Here is a 17,125-nt window from a genome sequence, read left to right as displayed (position 1 = left end):
CCTGAGGCGCAGCCAGCATCCGCTGGGGCCGGGCTCCCGAGGGGAGGGGCAGAGGGCTGGCTGCTGCCCGGGGAGCCGCGGTGCCGCCCCGCCCCGCAGCCCCGCCGGGCCGGGGCTCCATGGGCACCCGGCTCGGGCCCACGGGTGCCTGGAGAAGAGCCCGCGTGGCCTCTGCGTGCAGCAGCGGGAAGGGGAACAGTTGCCAGCCCCGCACACTGAGCACCGCCCTCGGGGGCTTCTCCAGGCTGAGCCTGGGGCTTGCATGCCCTCCTTACCAGGCACTCATCGACCTCCAACGGCGGCTGCTTCTTCAGCATCTGTTCGAGCTTCCTCCTCTTCAGGAACTCGGCCACACGAAGCAGCGTTTCCCGAGAGGCCTGGAGAGCAGCAGAGACCCAGAGATGGCCCCAGAGCCCAGGGCACCAGACCCACATCCCTGTGCCAAGGGCTGGAGGAGGCTGCCGCCTGCGAGGTGACAGGGCAGGAGGCAGCCAGCCCCCTCCCAGGGTTCCACCGGCATCACAGAAATCCTCACCTTTGCTACGTCGCAGTTCTCAGCATGACAGTAAATTAAAAGTGCATACAGGCTCTTGCTCACAATTGTCTTCAGGGGCTTTTTCCCCTCGTCCACTACCAGTTCCATCACCTTGCGGAAGAGTTCAATGGAGAGCAACTGCACATGGCTGTTGTCCTAAAGGAAACCAAAAGACCTATATGAACCACTCCAGGCTGACCTGAGCAAAGGCCTGAAAACCCAGAGGGCACAAAGTTTCTGGGAAGCACCTGATGCCTGTGGCTCAGGTTGCAAAACCTTACGTGGTCAAAGAGCAGCAGGAGTGCCTCAGCCAGCTTTGGGGCAGTGGTGCTGGATACCAGGATGTCTTTGTGCTGCAGCACATTCGTGAAAATATGGAGGGACATGCTGACCACCTCTCCATCTGCATCATCCAACAGTTCCAGAAGGCTTGGAGAGAGACAGCATATTCTCCTGGCCTGTGTGGAACACAAGGCTGTGCTGGGAAGCCAGGGACAGCTGCACTGCCAACACTGCCTGGCACTGCAAGCCCACCCTGCTGCTGAAGGGGCAACAGGCCAAAGGCCTGACCCAGGGCAGGTGAGGCAGGAGAGCTGGGAGCAGCTGCCTCCGCTCCTGAAGCCCTGCCAGCCCAAGGGGCTGCTTTCATCAGCGCAGCTTCAGCCACTGTCCCCTTCTCACCATCAAGAGATCCTTGCTGAGCACCACGAAGGCTCTGAGTGCCAGGCGATGCCGCTCCCTGCACTTGCTGTGCAGGTACCTCAACAAGATCTTGAACACAGTGCCTCCACATTCCCTCAAGTCCAGGCACTCGAGGACCTGAAAGGCACAGGGCAGTGACAGGGGATCCGGCCAGCAGGAGCCCAGAACTGCACAGGGCTGGGCCCAGGCAGCAGCACAGGGCACGGGCACCATCCTGGCAGCTGTGGCTGTGAGAGGGCAGAGAGCTGGGAGGCAGCTCAGCCAGGCAGTGCTGGCCACCAGGCTCACCTCCACAAGGAATGCCAGGAAGGGCAGATCCCAGAATGGGTCCTGCCTGTTGAGCTGCCGGAGCAAGTGGACAGCGATGCGAGAGCACAGAGGGATCAAGTTACGCCGCATCTCCCTGGAAGGGGGAAGAAGGCACCAAGACACTGAGGTGGGGGAGGCAAACCTCTCCCAGGACTGACTGACAGAGGTCTGGTCTTTCCCCAGCATCCCTGGAGGGGATGTGGGTGCTCTGGAAGGTGGCCCCTTCTGGGAACCCTCCTCTCCCAGCCTTTTCCAGTCTCCTTGGGCGTCCCTCAGTGACGAGGCCCTCTGGCCCATGAGCACAGGACAATGTGGGGCACAGGGCACAAATGGCAGGGCCAGTGGGGAGAAGGGGGTCTAACCTGGCCAGCAGACCCATGGCATAGTGCTGGGTGTGAGCACACAGCAGCGTGTCCCAGCCACGCTTCCGCTCCATAGACATCACCAGGTGGTCACACTGCAGTCGGTAGAGCAGGGCCTTCATGGCCTGCACTGCAAACCTGTGTGCAGAGAAAAGCCCAGGTCACACTGGGAGCACTGGTGCTGGCCACAAGGGCATGGGAAGGACAGGAGGACTGGGACCTGTTGGGCTTGCTGGGAAGGCGGTGTTCCTCCTGGCATGCTTTCCAGAAGCTACTAGCTTCCACTGGTGGCATCTGCTGTGTGGTGATGGCAACATGGAAGAGCAGAGCCACAAACAGGCGGGAGGAATAAAGGATCATGGCCTCGTGGCACTCGGGCACCTGGATAATCACCCAGATCACCAGAGTTGCCTGCAAAAGAAGCAGCCCAAGGCAGCGCTCAGTGCCGAGGTGTCCGTGGGGCAGGGCCCAAGGGCAGATGCAGGGAGAGTAGCGGGCCTGGTGCCCCCTGACCCTGCCCCTAGCCCAGGTTTCAGCCCAGAGACTGAAGCATGGAGAGGATGGAGAGCTGCTGGAGAGCAGAGGCCAGCTCCAGAAACTCACAGTCAGGGAAAAAACGTCCCGGTCGTCTCCATCAGAGGTGCATGTGCTGTGCACAGGCCAATTTGCCATCACACAGAGCAGTGTTGGCAGCACTTTCTCCACTGCTGGTCCTGATGATCCTATGGCTCTCCATATCATTGCAGCAGCTCTGTGGGATCAGAGGTCTGTGTCAGGGGTGTCTCAGTCACAGTACCATGCCCTGTGCAGCTGTGGGGGCCCAGGTGACAGAGCCATGGTGCCCTGAGGGCCAGGGAGGGAGCATTGGCAGCAGGCTTGGGAAACAGAGGGGCCCGAGGGTCCTGGACCTCTCTGCCTGTCTGGCAGACCCCATTGGACAGGCTGTGCAGGGCCATGGGCCCTAAAGGCTGGTGAGCCCTGAGCTCTCCAGGCACATGGGCCCCGTACCTGTCACACGTTGGGGCACAGCGCAGGAGGGTCAGCACCACATCATCAGGGTGTTCTTCGGCCAGCCTCACAATGTCAATTTGCAGCCTGGCATCCAAAGTGACATGGGACAGCAGCCTCTGGTAAATGTTCCTTACGATGGCTGGCACCTGGAGGAGGCATGGGGAAGACTTGGAGCATTGTCCAAGGCAGTAATTTCCCCAGCTTCCCCCTGGAAGTGCTTCCCTTCCTGCCACACTGTGCTGGCCTCAAAGGCTGAGGGGGCCCAGTGACCACGGCTTGAGGGGACACACCATCCTGGCAGGCTTCCAGGCCTGGCCCAGGCTGCTTACCTGCTGCTGAGTAGGAATAGCACTCTCCTCGAAAAAATTCTTAGGGGGAGCATGAATCATAATGGGAACGGTCATGGTCGCAGTATTTGAGGTGCTCTGAGTCATTCTGGTGTCAGTATTTCTGATGGGCATGCTCTCAGACATTGCCATGTGAACAGTCTTCACCATTGGGTAATCCATTTCATTGTTTCCTGAGTAAGCTGTCGATTTGGGGCTTGTTTGAGGCTTTGCCTGAAACTTGGTCACTCTGGAGTCAGGCTGGGCTGGGACCTCAGCTGCTGTGGTGTCAGTCTTTCTATGCTGAATGCACAGGAATTTCATGAACATTTGCAGAACAAAGGACAGGAAAGCCAGGGTTGCTCCATGGCATGCTCCAAGCATGGTGCTCCATGGTGGTGCTCGGCTGAGCATGGACAGCAGGCCCAGCCCAGGTGGGGATGGCTGCAGGTACCTTCAGGGTTTTGCGGAAGCGTCCATGGCCGGGTTCCTGCTCTTGTGTCTTGTCCAGGGCTGGATCTGGCAAAGAGGGAGCACAGCCAGAGCTGAGGGGCTGCAGGAGAGGCCAGAGAACAGAGGCCAGCCCTGTTCTCCCCAGGCAGGGAGAGCCCCGGGATGCCCCAGGTGATGGAGCACGGCCATTGCGGGGTGTCTGCCCGGCTTCTCTTCTGTCCTGTCCATGGGCATGTCCCCAGGGATGGGATGGGATGGGATGGGATGGGGCCAAGGTGGCAGCAGCCATCAGCCCTGTGGCCCAGCTCTGCCGCTCACCGTCCTGCAGTGTCTGGAACTGCTCCGGATCTTGAGGCTGTTGTGCTGTGGCAGTTTCAGGCCTTCTCTTTTTTTTCCATCGGAAGACTTTGAACCAGCTGAGAAATTTGCTAGCCATTCCAGAGTCTGGCGTCAGGGGCACCTTCTAAAGAGATGGCTCAGAAACCTCCAAGTCAACAAGTCCTGAAGGGCACCTGCAAAAGAGAAGCCTCGGGAAGGCCACAGGCCACCAAGGCCCGCAGTCTTGCCACGAGGTCACCTGTAGGAACAACGCCTCGGAAAAGCTCCGGGTTGGACAAGAACGAGTGTGTTGTGTGGGGGCTCCTCACAGCACCGCTCAGTCCTGTCCTGTCCCGTTGCCTGCTCCGAGCAGTCTGGTGTGCTCTTGCCACCACCAGCACCTATGTCACCACGTGTCACAAAGGACACCCTGTCCCATTCCATGACACGGTGACTGTGCTGCACTGTGTCACAAAGGGCCCTTGCACACACTGCCACCTGCCCTGGGCCCGCCCCCAGCCCACGGAAAGTGGCCCAGGCTGGAAGGAATCCCTGGCCCAGGTGTCTAAGCCAGCCCAACAGGATCTTTAGGAAGGGCTCAGAGCATCAGCAAACGCTGCCCTGCTCTGCAGGCTCAGGGCAGCAGAAGGAGCCCCCAGGGCTGCCGACGCAGCCGCGCTGGGAAGGGCACGGGGCCTTGCAGGGAAGCTGGCACGGCCTCCCCGGGACACGTCCCGGCTGCTGGCCATCCTAAACCCGTGGGTGTGACATGCACAAGGAACGGGTGGGCCCGGGTACAAATGCTGCTCTGAGCCCTTGGGCTCGGGGAGCGCTGACATCAGCAGGTGTGGCAGAGTCCCCACTTACATAAACTTTCCACCACCCCATGTGGTTGGGCAGCACTGATTTTCATGTTCTGTAGAGACATCGTTTAGTTTCCTTGTGTTCTTTCAACTCTTCTTCTTTCTTTCTTTAAAAAAAATCAGCCCAGCCCCTCATGTTCTAGGCTCCAGTTTCTGTGTCTGGGTTTGGCAGCTCATGTCCAAACACAGTCGGTTTCTGCTGCACTTGGCCATGGATGGCCACAAAGAGGGAGGTTCCCCACTGAACTTTGAGGTAGACATTTGGGGAAATACACAGGATAGAGATAACTCTGGTAGGAGAAGCTGTGCGGTGTCTCTGATACTGGCAGCCCCCTGAAGGAGCAGCCAAGGCAAGTGCTGGAAGCAGACGTGTCCTGCTCTTTTCTGCTGTCAGATGCACACAGGACAGACTTGTCACCCAGAGGTTCAGCACCCTTGATCCAGGAACAATGGAAGGCCATGCATTGGTAGGGAATGGCCTCCAGCAAGAGCAAAGAAGGATCTTCTAGCAGCAAAGGCCAAGCTTGTGAACTGGGCATCTCCTCAGGGGCTTCCCTCACCCCTGGACCTCAGCCACAGGAGTCCCTACTACTTTTACTCAGCACTGCTACTTCAGCACTGCTGACCCATCAGATCAAGGCTGAACCCATTTGCTGTAGCAATTTACCACAGAAACAGCATTAAGCATTAAATACCTGGAAACAATTAATATTTATGCAGCCAAGTAATTTTTCAAAGTATAAACACTAAAGGTGTCCAGTTGTTTGCAAGTATTAACTCTTTCAAAGGCAAGGCAGGCTGAGTAATTAATTTACCTTGTATCAGCTGCAGTGCCAGGCTCCAAGTGTAACACACACAATTTGGAACCCAGTAAAATGTTTCAACTGAATATAGTTCCCTTTGTTTTGCTGCAGGTTTGACTTACAGAGTGAGACTTTCCATGCATGTGGTACTTAAGTCCTATATGTTAATTCATAAACTCAGTCTAAACATAGATCCCAATTAACACAGGAAAGCACAGTGTGGTGTCATCATCATCCTTCTCACTTTGTGAAGCTCAGGATAGCTCTCAAAGCTGGTATGTGCTACCTGACACAGGCTCAATGCTGCTTAAAAAGACAAAGGAATAAAACATGTTCCATACCTCAAATATCCATTGGTTCTCAAACATCTGAGACACGACTGTGTCCTTCCTTGTGGATCAGAGGCCAAAGCCTGGTCTCAGTGCAGTTGCTGATCTACCAGCCTTGTCACATCATGTGGATTCTCATTGCATACTTTTACACCAACCTCAGCTTTGAGGGGCTATTACAACACACAGTAAGATGCTGGTCACCATTCAGCACTGTTTGTTTCTATCATTTATCCTTGTGTAACAAAAGACTTGTATGGCAAAACCAAATTGGGTTCCTACTGCTCAAAACCTCCCTTCCTTCCCAGTCTTGTACTTTGATTACATGAGTGCACATTCAAGAGAGAGGTATCCACATTTCCTGCTTTGGAATTGATTTGGAGCATCTTGATTCCTAAAGCTTAACCTGTTCTCTGACTTTATTTACAGCCAGTTGTGCCAGACTGCCTGGCCATTCCAAACCTGAGGTTCTTTGCTGTGAAGGCACAGAAGAATCTGGCATTTAATAATCCTAAATTCAGGAAACCAGGAATGCACATTACTTCCCTTTGCTCAACAGAAGTAGTTACAAACAAAAATAAAGTTACAAACTTCCCAAGTCAATTGGTGTGACCCGAGAAAGTAAAATATTTGGAAATCTACTTCCCATCTCCAAACAGCAACTTATTTGCCTTCACATGGTCCCTTGAGAGTCAATTACAAAAATTTGTTTGACACTGAGCAGAAAAGCTTGTTTTTTGGGTTTGTTTGGGATTGTTTGGCTTTTTTGCCATGGCAGCCAGCCCAGAGAGTCCTTCCTAGGAGAAGAACACACCAGTGTGGTGTCTGGGTGACAGTCCAGCCAGCTCCTACAGGGTAGGACTCAGGGAGAACCAACCACGGGCCCAAGAACTCCTTCCAGATGTCCCCTACTGTCTTGTGCATAGCCCAGGCTGAAACAGACTTTGAGCACATCCAGACTGCTCTCCTGCAAAGCCTGCTGAGACTTGTACACATGCATTCTGCTTTCATTTTCTTCACTGCATTACTGGCAGCTCCAATGAAATACTGGAAAGTCTGTCAGGATTTCTTATTAGAGCCCACAGGTTTCCATGTGGATCTTCAGCAGGGAGGGATACTCAGCTCTTCTGCTTCCCCACACAGTTTCTCCTGGTTTAACCACCCTGGAGCTCAAGGAGCTTTCCTTACAGAGACTGGAACTGTGGGAAAATGAGCTTTGCTGACCCATATAGGAGAGGATCATGAAATGCCAAGAAACTATGTTCCATTACGTGTGGGATGCAGATGAAATGGAAAACTGAAACAGTTCCTTTTTTCCAAATCCTTCACAAACCTCTGCTCCCAGCGGAATTCCTAATGGTTTCTTAACTCACAGGTCCTCCCACTCAGCTCTGTACTTGGAAGAACTCCAAAACCCACACCAATTGCTTCAATTAAAACAGCAAATCAAGCACAAAAAATACTTCCTCTTAGTGCAGAATAATAGGAAGTGCACTTCCTATTAGTGCAGGCCAGGTGAGAATTCAAATGCCTGAAGATGTCACTTTAGGAAATATTTCACACAGTGTTTCCCAAGGTAGGGCTCTGGCCAGGGGAGCACAAAGCTGCTCATCTGAAGTCAGGTATTAGTGAACCAAAAACCAGGACAAGGACAATGAGGATGAAAGCCAGGTGAAATAGCTTGGATTCCAAAGTAGCACAAGGCAAGAAGTGTGCCTGGAAACACAGTACTCAAGGCAAGGTATTAGTTAATGCCTCACCCAAAGCTAAAAGACAGCTTAAAATTTACAGCAGACCAAAAATCAGTTATCAACTTGTCAGAAGAGGACAGGGTCAAACTTAGTGTATTTGACATAGATTTGATACTAGATTTGAGACAGACACAGACTGCCAGTGTCCAGATTGCTCCTCTCCTCTTACCATTCCTTGAGTATCTAATAATCCATTAATTATCTCTAAGTTTCATTTCTCCAAGCAGGCTTGTGTGCTACCAACGAGTGCAGACATGTACAATACAAACACAGAAGGGAAATTTTCACTCAGCTGTTCAAATACTTTAAACACCAAGGAATATTTCAAGACATCTGAGGGGTGCCAGGGTTTTTTTTCAATACAACACCATACAATTGCTGCACACGAAACTGTTGAGGCATAAAATATTGCAGTAATCCTTAACTAGCCCTCTTCAAATTAGGCCAGTAAGAATTCATTAAAAAAACTCACCAAACCAGACCTTTATTCTGCAGAAAATTTAAAAACTCAAAGTGCACAAAGTCAGTGTAAACATGTTCTTTAATATCACTGAAGAAAAATTTAGCAATCCAAGTCTTAGGCGGGTTTCAAATAAATAATCATTTTGAGAAAGTGTTTACAAATCAAGTGAGCTCTCAAGGCAGCAAGAGCACAGTTTGTAATTCCTCCCTGCTAACACCCCCTCACCAAGAGAATGTACAGTAGAGAGTGCACACTGGAAAAACAATCACAGCACAAGGGCACACTCGCCAGCTTCTGTGGAACCTCTGGATAGGATTTCAGAAAGGGGAGAGAAATAAATGGAGACATGCACTGCCCTTTAAAGCACCACTCTTTCTCCACAGCCTTTTCACCAACGCGACACAAATGGCAAGAGAATTCATGTTTGCTTCCAAAATCCACTCTCAGCTCAAAGACTGACAGAGCACAATGCATCACCCCCCTCTCAGCTGGGCTCTGCTCCTACTCTAACCTTGAAACTCCTCTCCAATCACTGCAAAAGTAACCCAGAAAGCTTAAAGACAGGTAAGAATTGTTATTTCTTGCAGATCCTGGCCCAGCGTACTGAAAGGGAGCAAGACATGACAGGTTTCAAGGTGTAGGGTTACCCAGAAAAACATCTGGTGTCCTACATCACTCAAAACCTTCAAAAAGTCAAAATACTTCCTCAAAGCGTAGATGTGTCTTTGTTAAACAATTATTCTGCTGTAAAAACATGCCTGATGTGAAATTTCTCACATCAGAACAAGAAGTAGATTTAACTATCTCGAAAGAACAAGAAAAAAATCAATTATAAATATGCCACAAAAATATTTGCAAGAGAATTACTGCAAAATTGTTTTCTTTCACTTTCATCAAAATATTTTTTTCTTTGTACATAGAGGCTGGGCAGCCTTCCACTCTCTGTCCTCTAGTTCAACATGCAGTAGATCTGTGATAAGCACTGCAGTACTCACCAGAGAATTGTTTCTTCTCCATTTCTAACACATCTGAAAAAGGTTCTGCTTTGAGTCAATTAAAAAAAAAGTACTATGTAATACTGCTGTGTATGCTGTGTACCTACTGAATAAATATTGCAGGAGTTAAAGGATTGTTTCACTGCTAGCTGGGCTTTGGCAAAACAGGAGTGGGGCTGACATACACTAGATACTTGACACTTCTGAGTGGGGGACGCTGCAACATTTAACAGAATAAAACAGAATAAAATAAATCTTAGATCTAAAACTGTCAGTACACAGGATTCCCAAGTTGTTCTGAGCACAGGAGCAGGGTGATCAGTTTTCCAGGAAAGCCACATAGTCAGTCAATCTGGCCAACTGCTGTTCGTTGGGAATTGGTGGGACCGGAGCAGGTTCTACAAAGATAAAACAAATGGATCAATAATGAAATTTAGAAAGCAAACCCATCAGCAGTACCATCCATCACAACAGTAAGGGAAAACAAATTAAATGCATCTGACTTTCAACAGCCTTCTGGGGACAGAATTGACTGCATCTCCTCCCTGCACAGCTCCAGCTGACATAATTCCTGTTACCTGCACCATCCAGGAGGCCAGGAGTTACTAACCACAAAAACTGCTGCAACAAGTTCCACTTGTCAGCAGCCCCCAGAATTTCTCTGCACACACTGCAGTATGAGTACTGAGGGCTAACAGTATTCTGCCCTCAGAAGAAAGCTCCTGGAGCTCTCTGGTTGCTCCTTTCCTTGCAAGCTGCCATCCTGGAGACTCCAAACAAACAGATCTGGTGGGTGACCAGACCAGCAGAACACACAGGAGCTCTGCTGTGGAATTGGGAACCTCAGAAATCTCAGGCACTGCTTAAAACAAGAGGGAGTGAGAAGACAGAGGGAGAAGCACATTTACAGAGCACCTGACTGGGTTGGGCTGTTGTTTTTTATTCTGGGGAGGCAGTGAGGACATTCACCTCTCTAGGACTCAATTCCCACTCAGTGCTGACACTGTTTATGCAGGTTTAGCTAAATCCATGATATATAAACAAAAATACCTGATGAAGGAATAAATCTGTTAAAGGAAGCTTCCAGCACACCTGGAGAAAAAACATACAAAATTAGCCCAGTGGAACAGTTTTAAACAGTTCTATGCAACAAAACATGGATCAAGAGCTAATTAAAATTAAACCTGTATATTCATCACACTTGACTTTGTAACTAAAAAGCAGAACACCTAAGGATTAGCCATTTCAAAAGAGCCTCTTTTTTTTGCCTGAATAGTAGCTCTTGCACTCACTTTTGGAATAAAATCACATGTAAGTAATTCCCAGTTTTTTAAAGCTCTGCATATTTTGCAGCCAGTTCATAAAAACCCCACCTGCTCATACATAAAGTCTCAGGGCTGTGGTTGGCTTTGTGCCCCTTAGGGGTAAATTTCCACACCTGGCACCTGTTTATTATGGGCTCTGAAATCCCAAAAGCTCTGCCCATACAAACAGTGTCATTTCTTGGTCTAACAGGTCCTGCCCTTTTGGATATGCTGTAATTTGGCTCCTTCTGCAGAGCTGCACAGAGCAGTTAAGAACAGTTGTTTCATCCTGCTTTTACATCTTAATATTTATTTTTGCCACAGCCAGCTACAGATTTAGAGAAAAAAAAAATCAAGTATTTCTGCAGACCAAGCGTTGCAGGAATAGACATTTTGTAATCAACACCATGAAAGTAAAGAAAATATTTAGATTTTACAAGAAAGGACATTATATCAACAACTGGAGCTCCTCTGAACACCTGCCTAAAGAGGTTCTAATTCTCCTGAAGGGGAAAAAATTAAAAAATATCAGGTTCAAGATGGTGTATTTTTTACTCATCTTTATTAGGTTAAGACCATTTGAGGTCATCCAGTTTACGTTGCACAGAGGCAGAGCCAGCAGCAGGAGGAGAGGGAGCAATCCCAGCACATCCTGTCTGCTTTTGTTTAAACAAGTTCAGGTGAGGACTTAGCTTAATCCAAACTACTCATTGTAAGTCCAAACCAAATCCACCACTTTGTACTTCCTCACGTTTTACACATGCCCCGTGTTTATGAGCAGCATGAGTGTCCAAAAAGTATCCAAGAGAATCCTGTGCAAAGCTGTAATTAAAAACATCTCACCTAATTCCTAGAAAATGAACTGTTTCATGAAGTTACAGCTCCACCTACCTGGCTTTTTAGGCATCACCATGCGAGTTGCAAAGTCTGCTTGCCAGCCCTGATCTAGCACACCTGGAAAGGATTTGTAAGATACAGAAGGAGAGAATAAAGAGTGATAATTAACAGCAAATAATTTTTTTAAGAAAATCAAACCATTATCCAGAACCAAGATTTTTTTTTTTTCTCTCTAATCACTGCCCAGTCACTTGAGAGGCTCAGAATTTGTAGGTACATTTATATTAATCATCACTTAGAGCTCTCTGAGCTCATTATCTATTGTAAATGCTGGCAACCCCGACAAGGGGAGAAAATGATGCATCTGACTCCATGTTCTCAGAAGGCTGATTTATTACTTTATTATAGTATATTATATTAAAGAATGCTGTACTGAAGAACACAGAAAGGACACTTACTGAATGCTAAAATGATAATAATGAAAACTCCTGACTCTTTCCAGAGCCCTGACACAACTTGGCCCTGATTGGCCAAAGAGCCAAAACAACTCCCAGCAGCATGCAATGGAACAATCACCTGTGGGTGAACAATCTCCAAACACATTCCACATGTGAGCACCACACATGTGAGAAGTGTGGAGAAGCAAATGAGATAAGAATTCTTTCCCTTTTCTCTAATGCCTCTCAGCTTCCCAGGAGAAAAGCCCTGGGCCAAGGGATTTTATCAGAGAATGTGAATGCCACAATCATCAGTATAAAAATTACTCAGGGAATAAAGCCAAGTACCTTTCACAGCTTCTTCTACAGGAAGGCCAACAAAGGCTGCAAAATCATCTGCAACTATGGATGTGTAAGCCTGGGAAACCAGTCCAAAGGCTCGTCTCCTGGTTGCATCTAGGGAGAGAGGAACACAGGACACCAGAGACTCATCTCCAGAGCTTGGACACCTGAGAACATTTCCTCAATTCTACCACCTTTGGAAAATCACTACCAGCCTTCAAGGGAGCACTTCAGGAGTTCCCCCTCCCCTCCCACAGCTCACAATCAGCAGCAAGAGACAACAGCTTGTTCTCTGCCAGGGCAAAGCTTGCAAGTGCAGCCTGCAGCATGCTGGGCTCCACATCACAGCACAGGGAACTCTGCAGCTGATGGCATTCTCTGTTGGCAATGTGCCAGCAATTAGTTAATAATTAGTGCCATCTAAAAAGCAGCTGTTTCTCAAGCTACAGAGAATCTGTTTTGCAGAACACCTCTTTTCAGCAGTCTGCACTGCTCTCTAGAATCTGCATACTACCACGACAGAGGATGGAAAACATTTCACAGAGAAACCACCTTGTAAGTCCAACAAGGTCCTGGAATGCCAAGCTGAGTTCCCTGGTTAGAAGTCTGATAAAACTGGGTGATTTATGGTCTGCTTTGCTCTTACAGAACAAACCACATGGTTTATGAAAATCCAGTGTCAAAGAACACACAGAAACAAAATCCTACCGAGACCAATTTAGTTGTTTCTACGAGGTTTTGTAGAGCTTTTAATTTACACCCAACACCTGAAACCCTTTTAGTAAAACCCACAAAAACTTGTCAGCAGTTGTCCTGACTTTTTACAATGAACAATTTATTTCTGTTGGAGCAGACACAAGTAATTCCAGGCAGTTCCCTGCTCCCCTCAGGAGCTCAGCTTGTACCTCTGAGTGCTTCCATGATTGGCTGGACAGTCTCAGACCACTGATGTGCACTGATTGCTGTGTAGATCCCTGGGAAGTCCCTCTGCCAGATTCTTTGTCCCACTGACCAAACTGCACCAAGTTCAGCATTTGCCTGTTGTGACCAAAACCAAAACCAGACCCCAGTGTTAATCCAGAAGAAAATCTCCACTTCCACCCCCAGGTTTTCAGAGAACATTGCTGTGCAACAAAAACAGCAGTTTCTGAGGTGAATTTGGCCCAGTACTTACAGATTTGATAGCAGGAGGGATTCTTTTCCAGAGATAACGTGCATTATTCCTAAAAATAAATAAACAAATAAAAATATTAAAAATACTTCTCAGTCACCAAATGCTGCAAAGAGACACCACAAGGTTTGCCCAGGTGTTGTGATGAACACTCTCAGTGCTTTAAAAATATTCTTTCCAGGAAGGAATGTTGGATACTGAGGTGGCAAAGCAGAGCTGCCCTCCAGCAGACAACACTGGACTGCTGTAACACAACCAACAGTTCATGAATTGCCTCATTTAACACCAGTTTGGGAAAGCAATTTCTCCCTAAAACCTCAATTTAGTGCATTAAGTACACACAGGGACATGGAATAACCCCCCCAGAGCAAATTCCCAGGAATTCCTGCAGATTTAGCTCCTTCAAGCCAACAGCATCCCTCATTTTTAACAGGGATGGTCCAGAGTTATCCTGCTGGGATTTAAACAAATCCAGCCCAAAACAAACAAAGAAATCCAAAACACTCCCAAATCCAACCCAAAACAAAACTCTGAAATGTTCAACACTTCCCAGAGGAGCCAATTTCACCACTGAAGGAACTTTATTCCCAAATTTCCCCACAGGAAAGGGGAACAGCTTTCCTGTCAGATCAAGGGTGAAAGAGATTTGATCCCCAGGAGCATTGTCATAATTTCTTTGCAAAACCAACATTTTTATTAATCACAGAGCCCCTTCCCAGCGTGCTGGTGACAAAGCCACAGGGTGGGACAAGCCACTTACATGTCATTGTGCAACAGGTACAGAGCCAGCAGCTGGCCATAAACCAGGGGTGTGGCAATTCCTCCAGGGGCCTGGAAACAAACACACATTACAGGGCTGCAGAGTTTAAAAAGGGGTGGATACAAAACACAGCAGGAAGCCAAGGTTTATGTAAACTGAACACTCCAAGATGACTGATTTCTATTATTTTTTTTTTCACATCACATAACAGACCTGTGCAATTTTTGGGCGGGAATAAGTAAGCCTACATCTTCCATTTTCCTATGCTCACGAGAGTTGCAGCTGTTGAAAGTGAAATTAAATTAACCCCTATTAATTTACCCCTATTAATTAAACCCCTGACTTTGCCTACCTTCAGCTCAGGCCACTCCACCACAGCAAAGCCTCTCTGCCCCTCCCAAAACCCTCAAGCTAAGCTTCAGCCCCTGCCACACTTCAGCAGAGCTCACAAGGAGGAAATAAACGAGCGACAAAAAAAGCTGTAAAATTTTGAAAGCTGCAAAGATTTCCAACTTTCAGGCCTTTTCTCAAGGGACAAGAGAACGTAAAGCAGCACGGAGGGAGCTTCCAGCGAAAGTTGCCACAGTAAAACTCGGTCTAAGGGTAATTCCCCGAGCCTGGCTCAGGGGCCTACTCCCCTGATCAATATTTTCCTTTTCTCAGCCACGAGAAGGACTGAAACACACAAACTCCCCCTCCCTCATACTCCCCCTGAAACGACGCGAATAATTATACAGAAACACCCATTTATCTGCAGCCTGCGACCTTCTGAAGGGCTCCGTGGCGAGCCCAAGGGGCAAGTTCAAACGCTGCGCCCTCCCCCGCTTACACACACGCCCACCTCCCACGCACAGACACAGACCCCCCTCCCCCCCGCTCCGCGGCACCTCCAGCTCCTGCGTCTCGCACTGCTCCAGGAGCCGCCTGAAGCTCACGGAGCTCTCGGCCATCACCGCCACCGGCATCTTCCCCTCACGGCGCCGCCCGCCCGCTGCAGGCGCCCGCGCCCTGACGTCACTTCCGCCTTCCCCACAGCCCTTTCCGCCCGCCTCTTTGTGCTCCTGGAGGACCGCGTGAGGGGGCGTGGCCCGACTTCGGGAGGGCGTGGTCTGAACCAGGGGGCGTGGCCACAGTCCGTGAGGGGCTGAGGGCGGCGCGCGGCTCCTGAGGGTGGTGGTGGTTAAAAATCCCTTTGTTTTCTGTGTAATAAGGAAAGTTTCCGCGGCACAAAAAGAAATTAGTGTGCTTGGCGTGCAATGCGTTCGGTTTTCTCTCTGTATTTGTCACGGGATGCGTGAGACGGGCACCCTCCATCCCTTATTGCGTATTTCATGTATGTAAGGGCTGCTCTCAAGGGATGGGAATTGCTTTTCCAGCTCTGTGCCTGTTTCTGGTGGGGGTTAGAAGTAATTTTTACACGTGGATCCCTTTATCTTTGTTTCCTGTGAAATCCCCTGCTTGCTGCTGGCGCCAGGACCACGGAATATCCTAAGTTAGCCCACAAGGATCATCAAGTCCAACCCCTGGACCTGCACAGACACCCCAGCAATCCCAGCCTTTGCCTTGTCCAAGCATTCCTTAGGCCCTGGCAGCCTTGGGAATGTCACAATTCCCCGGGGAGTCTGTTCAGAGCTCACCCTTTATCCCAGCATCCAGCCTAAACCTCCCCTGACACAGCTCTGATACATACCCAATAAATATTCAATATATATAGAGCCATGCATCTGTATCTGTACTTAGATATATATATATATATATATATGTATGTATATATATACAGAAAGATATATATATATATATGTATATATATATATATATATACAGAAAGAGAGAGATAGATACAGGTATATAGATAGATATATATATATAGAGAGAGAGAGAGAGAGAGAGAGAGATAGATAGATAGATAGATAGATAGATAGATAGATAGATAGATAGATAGAAGCACAGATATTTTATATCCTATAAAAGAGCCCACAATATGCTAAAACAGCATTTTAACAGCACTGGTGCTATTTTAGAGATGGAACTGTCCCTCGGCCATCCATGGCTCCCCATCCATCCCCAGTGAGGTCCCATCCAGCACCAGGACCTCCAGCCCTGCCCACCTTTCCCCAGGATTCAGCTCAGGAGCCCCATTTATGGCTTGGATGTGTTTGCATCCCAGTTTGAGGCAACGGGAAATGATAATATTGTCTCCAAATCTGTGTTATTACCGGGGCCACAGATGTAAATTCACATTTTTAGGGTAAAATCAACCCGAGGCGCTCCTTTTCTGTAAAAGTCTGCTTTCTGATACAACAGATTTGCTTTCCACCATCATCCTCTGCCCCGTATTCCTTGAACAACGCCTGACCCCAGCTCTTCCCACCACCCTCCATCCCCAGCACTGCCCTAAAAATCATTCCCCACACCATTTATCCTTCATGCACGGAGTTTTCCCAAGCCGTGCTCAAGAGCTGCAAAACTCCCGCGTTCCCCACGCTTTTGGGGTGAAAAAGAGGAAGAGTGGTGTAAATCCCGATCCCTTTGCCATGGAATCCCCGCGCTGCGGGGGAGGTTTTGGCTGTGGAAAAACAAAACTAACGCGTGTTTGTGTTCGCTTTTGGGATTCGCCCGAGGCAACAGCATCTTGGAGGAGGGCTCCAGGCGATGGCACTGCTGCTCCGCCGGCTCAGGCATCACTTTTCCCGGGAAACAGCCTCTCATCCCGTCCCCGCCAGCCGCATCGATCCTCACGGCCCTTTGTTGCCGCCAGCTCTGTGCCAGCGTCTCTTTGACATTCGGACATCTGAGAGGAGCACTGTCCTCACCTTTTGCTCCCATTCCCAATTATCTCGTGTTTTCGGGAGGCGAGGAGGGGAGCAGAGCGGGCGGCAGCTTGTGATGGTGCCGGTGGGGGACCTTCCCTCGGGGCTGGGGTCAGAGCATCCCGGATTGCCAGCGGGAACGCGTTGAGTTGGGATTCATCTCCTGGGGGGATGCCATCCCACATCCCGATGTCATCCTCCTTCCTGGTGGCTCCGGGTGGGAAGGCATGAGCCGGTCCCCTGG

At 49.2% G+C, this 17,125-nt stretch overlaps 1 protein-coding gene across 1 annotated transcript; it reads right to left on the bottom strand.

Annotated features, from left to right (window-relative positions):
• Positions 1–8,285: 8,285 nt before the first annotated feature.
• On the bottom strand, positions 8,286–15,115 carry COPS8 (COP9 signalosome subunit 8). Its single transcript, XM_059868242.1, has 8 exons — positions 14,959–15,115; positions 14,072–14,142; positions 13,315–13,363; positions 13,046–13,178; positions 12,147–12,254; positions 11,416–11,478; positions 10,271–10,312; positions 8,286–9,618 (listed from the first exon to the last, which is right to left on the bottom strand). The coding sequence occupies exons 1-8, from the start codon at positions 15,034–15,036 to the stop codon at positions 9,539–9,541; spliced, it is 624 nt and encodes a 207-aa protein (XP_059724225.1). The 5' UTR covers positions 15,037–15,115; the 3' UTR covers positions 8,286–9,538.
• Positions 15,116–17,125: the final 2,010 nt, after the last annotated feature.

Source organism: Haemorhous mexicanus, chromosome 26, assembly GCF_027477595.1.
Source record: "Haemorhous mexicanus isolate bHaeMex1 chromosome 26, bHaeMex1.pri, whole genome shotgun sequence".
Lineage (NCBI taxonomy): Eukaryota > Metazoa > Chordata > Aves > Passeriformes > Fringillidae > Haemorhous > Haemorhous mexicanus.
This window is presented reverse-complemented; position numbering and strand designations above follow the sequence as displayed.

Bases quoted from the DNA above. Each gene is read 5' to 3' on its own strand.
- COPS8 (XM_059868242.1), bottom strand. From the start codon at position 15,036: ATGCCGGTGGCGGTGATGGCCGAGAGCTCCGTGAGCTTCAGGCGGCTC. The intron at 13,179-13,314 runs GTAAGTACTGGG...TGGTCACAACAG, and splicing joins TCCCTCCTGCTATCAAATCT to GCAAATGCTGAACTTGGTGC. The intron at 11,479-12,146 runs GTACTTGGCTTT...AATCCTTTCCAG, and splicing joins TGTAGAAGAAGCTGTGAAAG to GTGTGCTAGATCAGGGCTGG.